Source organism: Gambusia affinis, linkage group LG11, assembly GCF_019740435.1.
Source record: "Gambusia affinis linkage group LG11, SWU_Gaff_1.0, whole genome shotgun sequence".
Lineage (NCBI taxonomy): Eukaryota > Metazoa > Chordata > Actinopteri > Cyprinodontiformes > Poeciliidae > Gambusia > Gambusia affinis.
The window spans coordinates 7,158,636-7,172,679 of record NC_057878.1 but is presented as its reverse complement, the minus strand read 5'-3'; the positions used below and the strand labels follow the sequence as shown (position 1 = coordinate 7,172,679).

Genomic DNA, 14,044 nt, shown 5'->3' with positions numbered 1-14,044 from the left:
CTTGGAATTAATTTAAAAATGCTCTAGAAAAAAAAATACAATTTCTGCAATGAAAAACTGGAAATTCCTCCCAGAAATTTTGAAATGAATCAGAATTTTTCTTGGGGTAGAAAAAAAGTGAAAATTTATTTGTTTAAAATTTGCAAGAAATAACTTCGCAACTTTACTAGTAAACTAGTAATTTTCTAGTTTTAAAATTTAAAAATCGTCAACTTTTGTAACTCAGAAAATATGTGAAAGTCAAAAATTTTCAATGTTTGAAACTTGCTAAAATGCGAAAAAAAAAAAAAATAATTCTGGCAAATCCTCGTCTTTTCAAACTCAGAAAGTCCTTTCAAAAACATTTCTGAGATCAACTTAAAAATGCCAAAGTTTTTTGGAGGACATTTACTCTTCCATTTTTTTTCTATTTACTATCACCGTAATATGCTGTCGTACCAACCACTGGCATTTTTTTTTTTGTAAGCTGGTAGCAATCATAGTCTTGAAGTGTGCTAATCTCGCCATGGTTGGGATGAGGACTTGCAGTGAATCAATGCCCTTCGACCTCGACTCTGTAACGTCACTGAGGCTTGATGTCAAGAGCTAGCTGCTTCTTATCCTGGGATCTAACTGGGAATCTTAACTTGATCAGCAGCAAAAGCCTGAGGAAATCAGGTCAGGCTGGTAGGCTTTCCCAGCCGGGCCATCGCACTTTAATTTTAATTTCCACAACTAGTCATTAAAACTTTTTTAAGGTACAACTCTGCTGTCAGTCGTAGCCAAATCTTTGACTGCTGCCAACTGATTTCCCATGAAAACATAAAAGTTAATTCAACCTCCCCTGTTCGTTAAATTACATTTCCAACAGTTTTTTGCTCTTGCTTCAGAAGAATAACTGCCCCACCACCACATGATAATAAAGTTAGCGTCCAATTTATTGCTTCCGATTTGGCTGCTGAATAAAAGTCTATTTTACGGCACCGTGGAGTAAATGCCAGAGTTTGACCAGTCCATGAATCCCCAATTATTTAAGCAGTGAGGTCAACTTTTAAATCAAGTGCAGATCAGGAAGTTCGAAACTCTTGAGGCCAAATTCAGCTGCATCACGATCACTGAGTGTGGATGTCATGAAGAGAGTAATGAACAGATACAGTTGGGAGCAACCCAGTCTCACTAGATAATCCAACCAGTAATTACTATCAATGCAGGAAATCTCAGAGGGAAAAATAAAAACTCCCGTCAGCTGTCAGAAAGAGAGAACTTGTTCAAATAAATTATTCTGTCTGTTTACTGCATGGGAATTGATATGTTCTCCCAAACCTCGCTGATGTGAAAGCATGTCAGATAGCTATGGTTGTAAACATGCGGTGAACCCAAACCAATGAAAGACGTCAGATTGCATCCACTGATCCAGCAGCTACACTGGAAAACCTGTCGGCTGAACAAACGTAAGGATTGTTTCCAACCTGTCTTAGTGTAGAGCACCAGAACATTGGTTCTTGTCCTGAGCAGCTTCTTGAAGTCTTTGTGGTCGCTGACCTTCTCTATGAGAGGAGACATCTTCACAGCTGCCAGCGACGACGACAGCATCAGCATCTGGGGAAGCGCACACACGAAACACACAACTGGTCGTTAAATGTTATACTCGCTGAAAGAAAAACGTCCACAAGCCGAAAACCAAAATCCTAATTTACCATTTCCTCCCACGCCTAAACACAACTTCAACACTTTGAGCATTCAGTCAGAAGGAAATCGATGCCTGAATTCATATTTCTGAGGGAGGAGGAAAGTTTCTTGCCCTGTAAAAAGAAGCTTCCGGAGACACCCTTCAACAAGTAGGAGTTTTTCATTACATGCTAGAAAGTACCTGCAAAGAAAAGTGTACTTTCTACAAGCGGAACTATGTCTGTGTTTGATCGAGCTATGAGAGGAAGTTTAAACATATCACAGTATCTCAGATTTAGGTGATGTAGGGATCTACTTTCATTAAGAAAAGCACACCAAAACCGCTCATTTATGACATTAAATTCTTTCAAAAAGTTGCTTCTGTATAAGTAAGTGTGTTCTCATGGCTTCAAAAACTCCCTTTCTTTGTGTGTTTAATACCTACGGAATATTAGGACCGTTGCAAATAAAATAATAATAATAATAATAATAATAATAATAATGTGCATGAATTTCTGCCAAAAAACTATTCTCTGATGTCGAAAAGCCTTGAAAGTGAGGGAGGAAAAAAAAGTTCCCAGGATTAAAGGCAGATATTAACGATATTAAAATGAGGACGTTCCCTGACATCGTAAATTCAGAAATTTGTAAGACAAAGTGCCATCAAAGAAAGAAAAAAAAGAACTTTAATAAGTTCTCTGACATTATAAAAGTCAGACATTTGTGACCAAAAAATGGACGTCCTTAAGGTTTAAGTAGTAAATTTATTAGATTGGTATCTGGACATTTTCCAAAGTGTAAAATATCCTGAGTCTTTTCCTGAATCAAAACGACATCTCAGGAGGTCAGACCACCATGAACGCCTCGAATGAGATCCGACTGAGACAATGAGGAAGAAGCTGCAACTTGTCCCAATCAACCGAGAGCCGTTCTACCAAAATACAATATTCATAAATACTGAGAGGACATTTGACGTTTTATCTCTGAATTCATAATCTCCGAAAACGTCAGTTTTTTCATGCAAATATCTGACTTTACAATGTAAGAGAATGTCCTAGTTTAATATTGTAAATATATGCACTTTCTCAGAAAATATAGCATTTTTAGGCAGAAATGTATTCCTTTATGATCACTTAAGTTTGGGGTTTTTTAAAAAAAAATCAATAACAGCCCTAATACGGAAATGTAAATACTTCTCCTTGGCATCTGCGGCCCGTTTGTTACTGACGTTTGAAGAGAATGTCATGTCAACTGCCTCTTTAATTATTTATAGATAAAATACTTGAAACTCTTTCCTTTTTTTGAATATATATGTACAAAAATTATGTATGCATATGCTGAAATAAAATAAAAAATTAATACTTCCCAACGCAAAGTACGTTAAAGTAATTTGTTTTCATGAGGAAACAAAAAGCTTTTAATTCACATTTTACACAACATTTATATCTGAAGGGCATAAGTGACGTCTTAAGGTGACAGTACTGAAAAAAAAGAACTGACTTCCAAACCTGCAACAGGCAGGTCCTGCGCCTTCACAATTACCAAATGGTGTGAAACTTCTAATATGGCAAACAAAACCCACACCGCGTGGCTTGGACTTTAATCAAAGATGACTAAAGAAAAGAAGACTGATTACACTCCAGCCACATGAAGCTATTTCTTTGCACTCTAATCCTCTGCGCGCCATCAGCATTCGTTAAAAAGCGCTCCGTTTCTGCCCACGGAGAACTAAATTAGACACCGAACATTGTCTGCGCGCTGAGCGATCCAGCGGCCTGATGAGTGATATCACCTGGAATGAAAACAAGCACCTGTCAGCCTCGTTTTCTACTTTAATTTCTAACGAGATTTTCCCCCTCCGGGGTGCGAGTGCCGTGAATCTTAAAAGAGAAACTTACATCAAAGTACGATTTAAAAATTAGCACAAATCTATGGGCCTCGCAAAAACAAAAGCGAATCTGTGGGTTTGTTTAAAAATAAATAACTAAAAAGAGTAATGGAAGGTTACCCGCGCTTATTAAAAGTTAGCATTTCTTCACAGACTTGCAACCACTATACTTTAGTACTTGTAGGAAACCCACACACAAGTCATGTTTATTTATTTTGTGACTACAGCTTGGTTGAGCGACAAATCGCTTTCAGTTCGTAGAAGGAGCCAACCGCTGCATCCAGCCATATGGCAACACGAAAGGCACGCCATTAGTCTTACTAAGTATAATTTGTGGCCAGGTGGGGTGTTTTTGTCACCTGTGTGCAAGTGATTAAGTAGCCGTGCCAACAAGGTAAACATAAGATGTTTTGGTGTTTGTATGGGACCCAAGAGGGGAGCGCTTGGCAAAGAGTAGTCTCATTAGTGGCTGGCTAGGGGACATGTTTCAGAGGAGAGCAGTCTGTGGTTATCAGTCAGTGGCAACAGCAGCTAGATTAGTATGAGATGAGGAGAGAAGAGGAACATCCAAATCCCACAGGAAATAAGCTTACTTCATTTTGACTTGACTCCCAGTCAGGAACACAATCGTTCCTTAACTCTTAAAGGGGACTAATCATGCAATGTTGTGCTTTTGCACTTTCTTGTACTTCCATTTGGGTCTTTACTGCTTCTAGAAAGAATCCCAAGTGCTAATAATCAAATGTTCAGAGGGTGTCTGGAAAATGAGCCATTTCAAAAACCTCCAGATTATTAAGTGACAATCAGCAGGCACTGTTACCTAGCAACCCCAGCTGAGCGCGGCCCTGCACCAACCCCAGCAGAGCTTTGCTCACTTCAGCATTAGTAAACAAGTGTGTTTGGTCAGGATCTATAATCAATATATGCGCTGTACAATGGCTGCAAGAAAAGACAAGTGTCTTGTTGTCAGCTCCAATGAATATGTGTCCATGAGAAGTGATAAGGGTGGCTATCTATCATATCATATCATTTATCGCGATAGAATTTTTGACTTAGTTGTCATTCTTAATTTCAGTTATTCGTGGTAAATAAAAAACAAAACTGAACAAATGATCAGAAATGGGTTTTTTCTGGGGGGGGGGGTTCTGACCGGCAGTTTTGGAGGGCCTGAATCGCTGCCAACAAAAAAGTCCGGTTCATCTCCAAGACGACGAGCAAAATATGCGTCCAGTTTTTGGCTTTTCCTTGGTCTCTTTTTTTCCATCCTTTTCACTTTGCCGCTCCATGGAGCTCCACTCATTTGAACTTAGTCTGTAAAAATGCTCTAGCTAGTTTGCCATCTGTTGCCAAGTGACTGATGATGACGTTGGTGGACGGCTGGTGACAAGCTTTACCCAGAATACACTTGGAGACAATATGGACGATCCACTTGTAATTTTGTGTCATAAAGTTAAATGTAAGAGTGTCATGTAGCACAACATTTTATTCAATATTGTACACCTATTACATCACTACAATCAGTCGGTCTTGTAAAGTTTTTAGCAACCATGAGTCAGCAATGACAGGGCACACTTTGGCAGGCCCTGTTCAAATTTCTTCAGAAATGTTCAACAATTCGTTCTTGGGGTCTAAGTTTACGTTGCAGAGAATCTAATCTCGGCATGTGAAGGAAATGTGCTAACTTTCTTCCTCCCAGCCTCTACCAGACCTAATAAGGAGTTATTCTTGAATTTGACAAGAACCAGCGAAGATGCACTTCACATATCTATTGTTACGACCCGGCTCGACTGGTCGCAACAAAAAACTGGGGGGACACGGAAACAGGCAGTGCTTTAAGCCTAAAAGGCATTTATTTTAAAAAAGTCAAAGAATGTCTAGGCGTCGGAATCAAATGGCAGCTTGGATGGGGCGACCATGCCCGGTCCCTCCACACCAGGAAGTCCGGACCCCAACCTGGTCTGGTCTGGATGGCTGTCTGGCTCTCGTCCTCTGCAAGCTTGCCCCTGGTAGCAGGCTCTCGTCCTCTGCAAGTTCGTCCACTGCGCTCGTCCTTGGGTAGCGCGTCCCCAGAAGCAAGCCGCCGCAGACAGACAGACAGACAGCCATCCAGACCAGACCAGGTTGGGGTCCGGACTTCCTGGTGTGGAGGGACCGGGCATGGTCGCCCCATCCAAGCTGCCAATTAGACGAGAATATTCTTTGACTTTTTTCAAAAGAGCCTAAGTGCTATGAAGGTGGTTATCAGAATTCATTATAAATTTTTAACCCCAAGTGTGGGTGTTTGATTCTTAGGAAACCACATTTTGACGAAGCCACTCAAACAGAAATTTAACAATCAACACTAATTAGAATTATGCTAGCCCAAGTAGCCTTTTTTTTTTTTTTTTTTTGCTGTTGCTCACATACTCATTATGAATTACTTAGTCTGACATGTTCAAATGCTCTTTCAACACATCAAGGTTGCAGAGAGATAAACAGCCTGCTGCTGAAGTGTCTTGTTCTATTAATGTGGAGCAGCTCTTAACACTGTACCATGAAATATTCAGAGCGCCGGCGCCTCCTCCTGAAGCGGAGGTACCGAAGAACGACACCGTTGTCGTAGTCAAGGCGGCGGTTGCTGTTGGCTGTGATAAAATGTCTTCCATCAGTTGAATGGTGTGTGTCATCCTTCGGTGACAGATGTACAATGATTAAAAACGTTAAAAAAATAAAAAAAACAGGGGGTAGACAGTTTCTCTATTATACATGGTAAGTGACAGGCCAATTCAGAAGCAGAATTACTGCAATGCTCATGATTTCATCTAAGGCGTTATCTCCAAGCAGTTCATGCACATGGAGGCAGAAACGGATTAATTCGAAGCTGAAATGAACGCATCGGGGAGCGCATCAGCCGTAACAATATGCAGCTTGATTTATACAAGCCGAGAACAGCCACTCCGGACATATTTTCTTTTACCAATGACAACATAATCGATAACTTCGAGCCCGGTAAGCCTTTTATTACATTATTTTTAGAGGTGGATTAGTGGACGATTTTCAAAGTTTCTACATTAAAATCATCCAGTCAGTCAAATATCTCTGATGGATCTTTGTTCACCATCTCACATGTAATACTGTAAAAGCTACAGCTCTTCCATGGAAAACTCCTGAGTGGCTCTGAACGATATGGTAATGGTTCAAGGAAGCAGGAAAAGAATATTCAGCATTTCACTGTTTTACTAAGGGTCTGTTTCTACTTGTTCAAGGCAAAACAAGTCAAGAAAAGACACTCAAATGTTTTTTTTAATACTAATGAACTTTACTGGTAATTGCGATGTACATTATGAAAATAGTCTAAAGATGCTATAAAATTAAGTACATTGGACATAATACAATGGATACCCAATATTTGTGGGGTTTACAGGTGAAATAAAAGACTACGTCAGATCCCCTCTAAAAACGTTAATAATTGCCTATTTTAATAATTCAATCATCCTGAACTATATCTTTATATGCACGGTTCGACCCAGTGTATTATAAGCCTGGCGGGCCACCAGGCTTTACTTGCAGTTAATTACCTGATCAAGAAGGTAACTGAAGGTATATTTGGTTTCTGAAGAGTGAATTTAGTAAACTTTTCGATGTACTTGAGTTGTACAAGAGAAGTATTTAAAAGAAAAAAAATTCCTACTATAACACTATATTAAATGTGCACATTACAAATCTGGCTTTAATTTCTTTTTTCTCTCTCTCTCTCTTTTTTTTTTTTTAAAGCTATAAAATCTTGTGTTTTGGTTTTCCATAAGCAGTGATGTTAGTAACGCGTTAATTTGTAACGCGTTACTGACGTCGGACCACTTTTTTCAGTAACGAGTAATATAACGCGATGCTATTTCAAATCCAGTAGTCAGACTACAGTTACTTATCAAAATCACTGTGCGTTACTATCTTCTTTTGTTATTTAATCGTATTTCCTCTACTCGTCTTGTCGAGTGACCGACGTCTCTATGCGACAGAAATGTAAACAATGGAGGGAGATGCGCATTTTGTTGGTGGAAAAACTGGAACTATTTTGAGTTTCTGTCGCCAAGTCCGATTATTATAAGCGGCTTTGGGCTTCCTTTTTTTTAAAGTCGCTTGCAGATTTAATGAGTGGCGGGTTGCGCCTTTTTTGGCTCGTTTTTGAACGTGAAGTTGCTCATTTGGGTTTGTTAATAAGCAGAGACTCATAATAAATCCTAGAATTTGTCCGTCATTAAGGTAGTTTTAGTCAGTCTCTCCCTGTCCATCATTTCCCGGATGATCCGTCCCGCTGTGTCTTTGTTAATGTCAAGTTAATATATTACCTCTGAATGACGTCGAGCTTCGCGTTGCGCTCCAGAAAACTGCAAACATCGAGACTAATATGAACAGCGCAATAAACGTGAAAACAGCCACGAATGAACGTGTCCGTAGTTGGCAATAATTATAATGGCAATTTAACGCCACTATAATTATTAATATTAAGATAAGTGTCACAAATCTGTGCAGCCATCTGAGCTGTGGAGCTGCAAGAGGAGTTCTGTGCGCTGTGACACCAAACGCAGGGCCGTAACGCAGAACCTGAAGGTGGGGTGGGGGCTGGGGGGCAGCTTTACAATCCTTCTTAGAGTTTTCCAGACAACAGTGGACCACACAAATTACTCAGGTTTTTTATTTTTTTGTACTGTTTTTTCTACAATCTCCTCTTCAGTTCAACCTTATCAGTGGAGACTGTTGATGTTACCATTATAAAATAGCTTACAATTAAGAATTGGCAAAGCTCAATGTGATTTTCACAGGAGGCAGAGCGTTGTTGTTAGCAGCTGCTGAAAGTAACTAAAAAGTTACTTTTAGTGTAACTTAGTTACTTTCCAAATCAAGTAGTCAGTAATATAACTAAGTTACTTTTTCAAGGAGTAATCAGTAGTCCGATTAAAGTTACTTTTTCAAAGTAACTATGCCAACACTGCCCATAAGCCATCTAGGAGCACATCAAACATGAGAAACAGGTTGCTCTGGTCAGATAAGATCCAGACTGAACGTTCTGCTCTGCAAACAGGTCGGCAGGAGTGTCGGAAATCAAACACTCCTCGTAACCTTGAACACACCATCACCGCCATCTAACAACGTAAATGGTAGCATCTTGATGAAGCTTTTCTTTAGCAAGTCAGACTTAATGGGAAGATGAACTGGAAATGGCTTCTAGAAGCCACATAAGACTTAAGACTTGTGCGAATGTTCGTCTCTCAGCAAAACAATCACCAAAAAGACACAGCTAGAACTAAAATGGAGAAATTGATATCAAAATATACAGTCAACATCTTGACTGATTCAATTGAGAATAAGTAGCCAGACTTAAAAATTTACGTTTGAATATGTTATCTATGCAATCTGACTCCTTTTGAGCCATTAGGCAACAAAAGAATAAAAGTTTTAGTAAATCTGGTGGACCTTCAGCCTCAACTAGGAGAAAAGGCACTTCTGCAAAGTATTGATCCAAGGGGTGAGAATACTTTTTTTTAGGAGACTATAAGTACAATTTGGTTTTCCAAATCAAAACTCGCCATCTCTCAAAGAACTCAGGGATGTCCCACCCTTCAGGGGTCAGAGAGGAAGTTCGACCATCTGGCCTTTTAAACATCTCAAAAGAAACACTTGTCATGACATAAGAGACAATTTTCCAGGAACACGTCAAATCCTTAATCCACACAAAGAAACATCAACGTGAAGTTTTGGAGCAGGAAAAGGCTGACTCGTCATTTAATTTACCAAAACCATAAATTGCGATCTACTTCACATGGTATGAAAAAACAATTTTAAAAAAAATTTAAAAAAAGGTGACTGGTGTGTTTTTATGTTCCAATCAGTCCAGATTAGATAAGGAAAAAAGAACAACTCATCATGGATACGTTATATACCTGTGCAACATTTTCAGTTAAAGGGAAATTAAATTACCAGATGTCTATTAACACCATGTCATCCTGTTCTGGTTTTATGCAGATCACACTGGGTTCACACCTCGGCCCGTGAACTGAATGTTTTGCTTTACCGTCTGACCAGGCGAGGATATCTAACACAACTCTTGGCTGTGAGAGCCGCTACAATGGTGGAGCGTTTCATTACCATCTCCGTCCTTCCTATCACCACACTGCCTAGCACAGGATGCGGGTCGGAGAGACTGATTGCCGCGAAGCAGATCAATGGAAAAGATTACGAGGGCGCCACAATTTAGTACAGCCATTTAAGTCATTTTTCATGTTGTTACCCACGATAGGACACGCGGGAATAATTAAACACAAGAGAGAACGCTGCAAATTTAAGTTCCAAATTATATTTTGTTTTTCCCCGTCGACGGATTGTATCAAGAGCTGTTACGGTGCTCTCCAAACATTTTGGCTTGTTCCTATTTTTTTCAACGTTATGTGATAAAAAAGAAAGAAAAAAAACAAAGCAAAGTGAATGAATCTCTGCCATCTGGTTTTTTAAGCAGATTACAGCGCAGTGGAACAACCAGACCCAGTGAGACACAACGCTAAATGTCATCTGGCATTGAAAAAATGACGCTTTTATCTCAAGCCCTTTGTTTGCTAAAGTGTCCTTCTTAAACTGAGTGAACTGTTCTTTTCCTAGTCTTATCTGCTTTATAAGCTGTGCTGCATGCTCTCCAATAAAAAGCAAAACGGGATGCCATGTGAACAGAAGCTAACCATTCTCCATTTGTAGCTTCAAAACAAATCACCTTAATGTTTCTCAAGTGTCTTCTTTAGCTTTCAGCGGGAAGTGAATTTTGAATGCCCCAACAGCTGTTGATCTGTACGCCTTCAAACTATCTAAGCCACTTCTGTTTTGTTGAGCAGTTTATTTCTTAACCACATTCTTAACAGCAGAGATCCTTTGTTAAAGACCACGCCTGCATCTGTTTCTGCAATCACACGTTTATTGGGATACTTAAAAAGCAAAAAGCTACGGCAACAGGTGAGCTACACGTTCACCGTGAAGCGGTTGCCCCCTGCTTTCGGTGATGCCCTACAGTTATACAGAATGATTGGTGGACATTTTTGACTTATCTTTTCTCTCGATATATCCATCTGTAGTTTAATGCTTTGCAGCTGTTTTAGCTTTCCTGTCAACATGGCTAATACCCATACCTTACCAGTGACACAGATGCAACATTTGACACGAACAATCCAAGTATCGGCTGCAACCTGGTTGATTTATTGGATTGTTGTTGTTTTTTTAATTTAAAAATACTTTCATCTGGTTTCTGTCTCATGTTTTATTTCTATTACCTTACATACATTTTATTTTTTGATTTTATGTCTAATAAGGTTTAGGTGCCTCTCTAAATGTTCTGCAATTTATTTTTTTCTCCAAGTTTACATTTTATATTTTTTGTAAATGTCTGTGAAAAGCAGCATAGAAGGAAAGCATTCATTCAACCATCTCTGGTGGTTAATAATTAAACATGAGTTTTTCTGACAATGACCAAACAGATAGCACATGACCAAACGCTTCCCTTGATGCTGCAGAAACAAACGGCAGCAAGACGGAAATAAAAGTTGATTATTAACTTCGATTGAGTTTACTTATCGAACCAATACAGATACGTATTCTAGTCGCTTCATCCCTTTCTGCAACTTTACTGGCTTTTCAAGGTGTCATAAATGCCAAGCCACACCCCAAAAACATGAGTGTTAGATCTAACGTGGGTCGATATTAATGCAGTCACAACTCCTGAAAGAGGAAAATTGTTAAATTCCTTATAAATTCCTGCATAAAGATGAACCTTCATATTCTTCGCCTAAAGGGTCAACATTATCATTCAAAACCAGGATTGGGACAAGAGATGATGGATAATAGCACTAAAAACCAAATATTTTCTACTTACTAAGTTGATTTTACGTCCCCAGCCATCTTTTCTGCATCGGCTCTTGCTGATACAAACTCTGTCAATTATAGCTGAGAGTGAGCGCTCTAACTTTATTCAAATGAATGTCTTTCAGCTCCAAAGAGCAGTGGCCCATCGCCAAGATAGCAAACACTGCCACTGCCCAAAAGCATACAGAGATGAGTTTACAGAAACACCCATGCATCAACAGTTTGTCAAAGCTGCAGCACTACAGGAAGCAGATCCGGAAAGCATTTGTTTGTTTTAAAGATTGGTTTATAGCTGTATGAATACCAGCCTGTATAACCAAATCGAATGCATCACATTTAATGTCTTTTCAATGCCAGTGTTAACAGATTTCTTTATAAAATACTGTTTTGGGATTGTTATTTTTTAATTATTATTATTATTTTAGCCTCCATATTTCATTCATTTTGGAAAAACAAAATTCAATTAAAATCAAGTTTCTCGTTCTAATTTACACCCAAGTTCTTACATTAGCGAACAGCTTCCTTTTTGACCTCATTCACAAGCTTTGGAGAAATCTTATAACTAAAAACAACATTTTTGTGAACTAAAAGTATTCATTTATTTTATTTTTTTACTTTGTTGTAACAATGTGTCTTGATAATGCATATTTTAGAGTTCAACAGCTTGTTTAACTTTACGTTGTACTACACTGATAAGGAAATGCTTTTGTGGGTTGAGTAGTACTGAACCACAAATCACTGTTCTGTTTTAAAATAGAAAAATCCTATTTTGTGACAACTTGCTCGCTCAACCACAGAGGTGACACCAGCTTTGCTCCAAATGCAAGTCATGATGGAGGAATGAGGAACAAGAAGGAAAAAGAAACATCTTCCACATTTGTTCATCTTTTTATTATATAGCTTTAGATGAGACTCAGGTAAAAATCAGTATGGTAAAAACAAAATAATAATAATTAAAGAAAAACTCAGCCACATTCACCAGTGCATCTCCACTCTTCATACCGCTATATCTGTTGTTTTCTGCCACAGTTTTCTGTGTGACATATCCTTTGAAAAAGGCTGTTAAGATACAGTCACAGATAAAACAGTAAGTAAGTGTACAGTACAGATTGAATCAGTATACTGAACAAAACAGGGGGGAAAAACATTTCCAAAATGGAAAATATCCATCATTTTCTGTCATTTTAGGGAATAAAAACAAAAGATTCTCCAGAGGCGGGTAGAGCAGCCGAAACTTGTACTCGATACTACTCACGTAAAATGTATGATACAGTAAAACTACTTTAAAAAACTACCTTTTTCAAAACTTTAAAATAAAAGTTACTTGAGCAATTTTTGTTTCAGAGTTGCTCCGGTAAACGTAACTGAGTACATGTAGCTCATTAGTAGCAACCTCTGAGATTGCTACTAATCTCAGAGGCTCTTTCACCTCAGGTCTTACAATATGAGACATCATATATTCTCTTGCCAGTTACTCCATAAACCAAGCAAGGCCCACAGTACTGCTGCCAAAGGCCACTTCTGTCTAACGCAGATATACTGCGGTAGGCTAATGTGAAAGTTATATACTTTCATTTCCCCGCCTGACGAGCTGGCAGGGCTGAACAGAACAGAGCAGTGCCTGAAACGCTGAATACTGCTTCTGTAACTCAAAGCAAAATGTATGTATGTAGAACTAAAAGTTACAGGTTAACTATCCCAGTGGTTCAGCTTGCTGTGACTTTACTGTTTCCAAACAACGTCAGCCGGTTCAGGCAGCGCAGAGGAGCACAGGAGCCCAGAAACCCGCCCTCTGTCTGCAGGTAAACACGCAACACTAGTGACAATGCCCGCCGTTACTGTACGGTAATAGTAGCGGGGGTCTGCGTGGGCACGAACTTCACCAAGCGGCTGTCAACTTCACCTCCCGAAGCCCCTGCGCGGAGAGAGGCTAGGAGACATGCTGGAGACTAGACCGATTCAGATTCCTCATTCTCCTCCTCCTCCTCCTCCACCAAAGGAAGCGCCGCGCGCCATCTCCCCCCACGCGCGCGGGAGCGACACGCAGAGCTCGTGCCGCTCCCGCGACACAAAACAGACGGCCAGCACACTCACCAGCAGCACCAGCGCGAACATTGTCGCCTCTCTCATCTTTCTCTTGTAGCGGATCCAGGAGGCCATGATGCCGTTGCCACGTCTGGATACGCAGGCGCAGTCAGATTTCCACAGATTGTCGGGCGAGGCGCAGAGCACCCTGGGAAATGAAGTGCTTGTTCAAATCGGCATGGGAAGGAGATCATATGCACCTGCAACCTTCCACCCTGAGCTGACCCAAATACCCCGCCGTTCTCTCCAGTCTGAACACGATAGACTACATGATAAATGCTTTTTAGCAAAATATGGCAAGACGTACTGGCATGTAATTACACTATAGGGTAATTCATAAATAGCTTTTTATCTGTGTCCATTTCTTTCAGCCTGATGAGCTATACTCGATGGACTCATATTTTACAGTCCGTGATTTATATGAATAAAGTAAGACAATATGAAAAATGCTGAATGGATTTGAATTTACTTTGGTAGTCATTCAAACACATTCTATCTATCTATGCAGGGCCGTGCTGAGACCACTATAGGTGCTCAAAAAAAAGG

At 39.6% G+C, this 14,044-nt stretch overlaps 1 protein-coding gene across 1 annotated transcript in view; it reads right to left on the bottom strand.

The window, feature by feature from the left end:
- The window catches only part of pdia5 (protein disulfide isomerase family A, member 5), a 69,499-nt gene extending 55,698 nt beyond the window's left edge, over window positions 1-13,801 (bottom strand). Inside the window, exons 1-2 of the mRNA XM_044132813.1 lie at window positions 13,508-13,801; window positions 1,449-1,578 (exon numbers count right to left, since the gene is read on the bottom strand). Coding sequence (XP_043988748.1) covers window positions 1,449-1,578; window positions 13,508-13,573 — 196 coding nt within the window. The 5' untranslated portion in view covers window positions 13,574-13,801. The remainder of the gene's footprint in view (window positions 1-1,448; window positions 1,579-13,507) is intronic.
- Window positions 13,802-14,044: the final 243 nt, after the last annotated feature.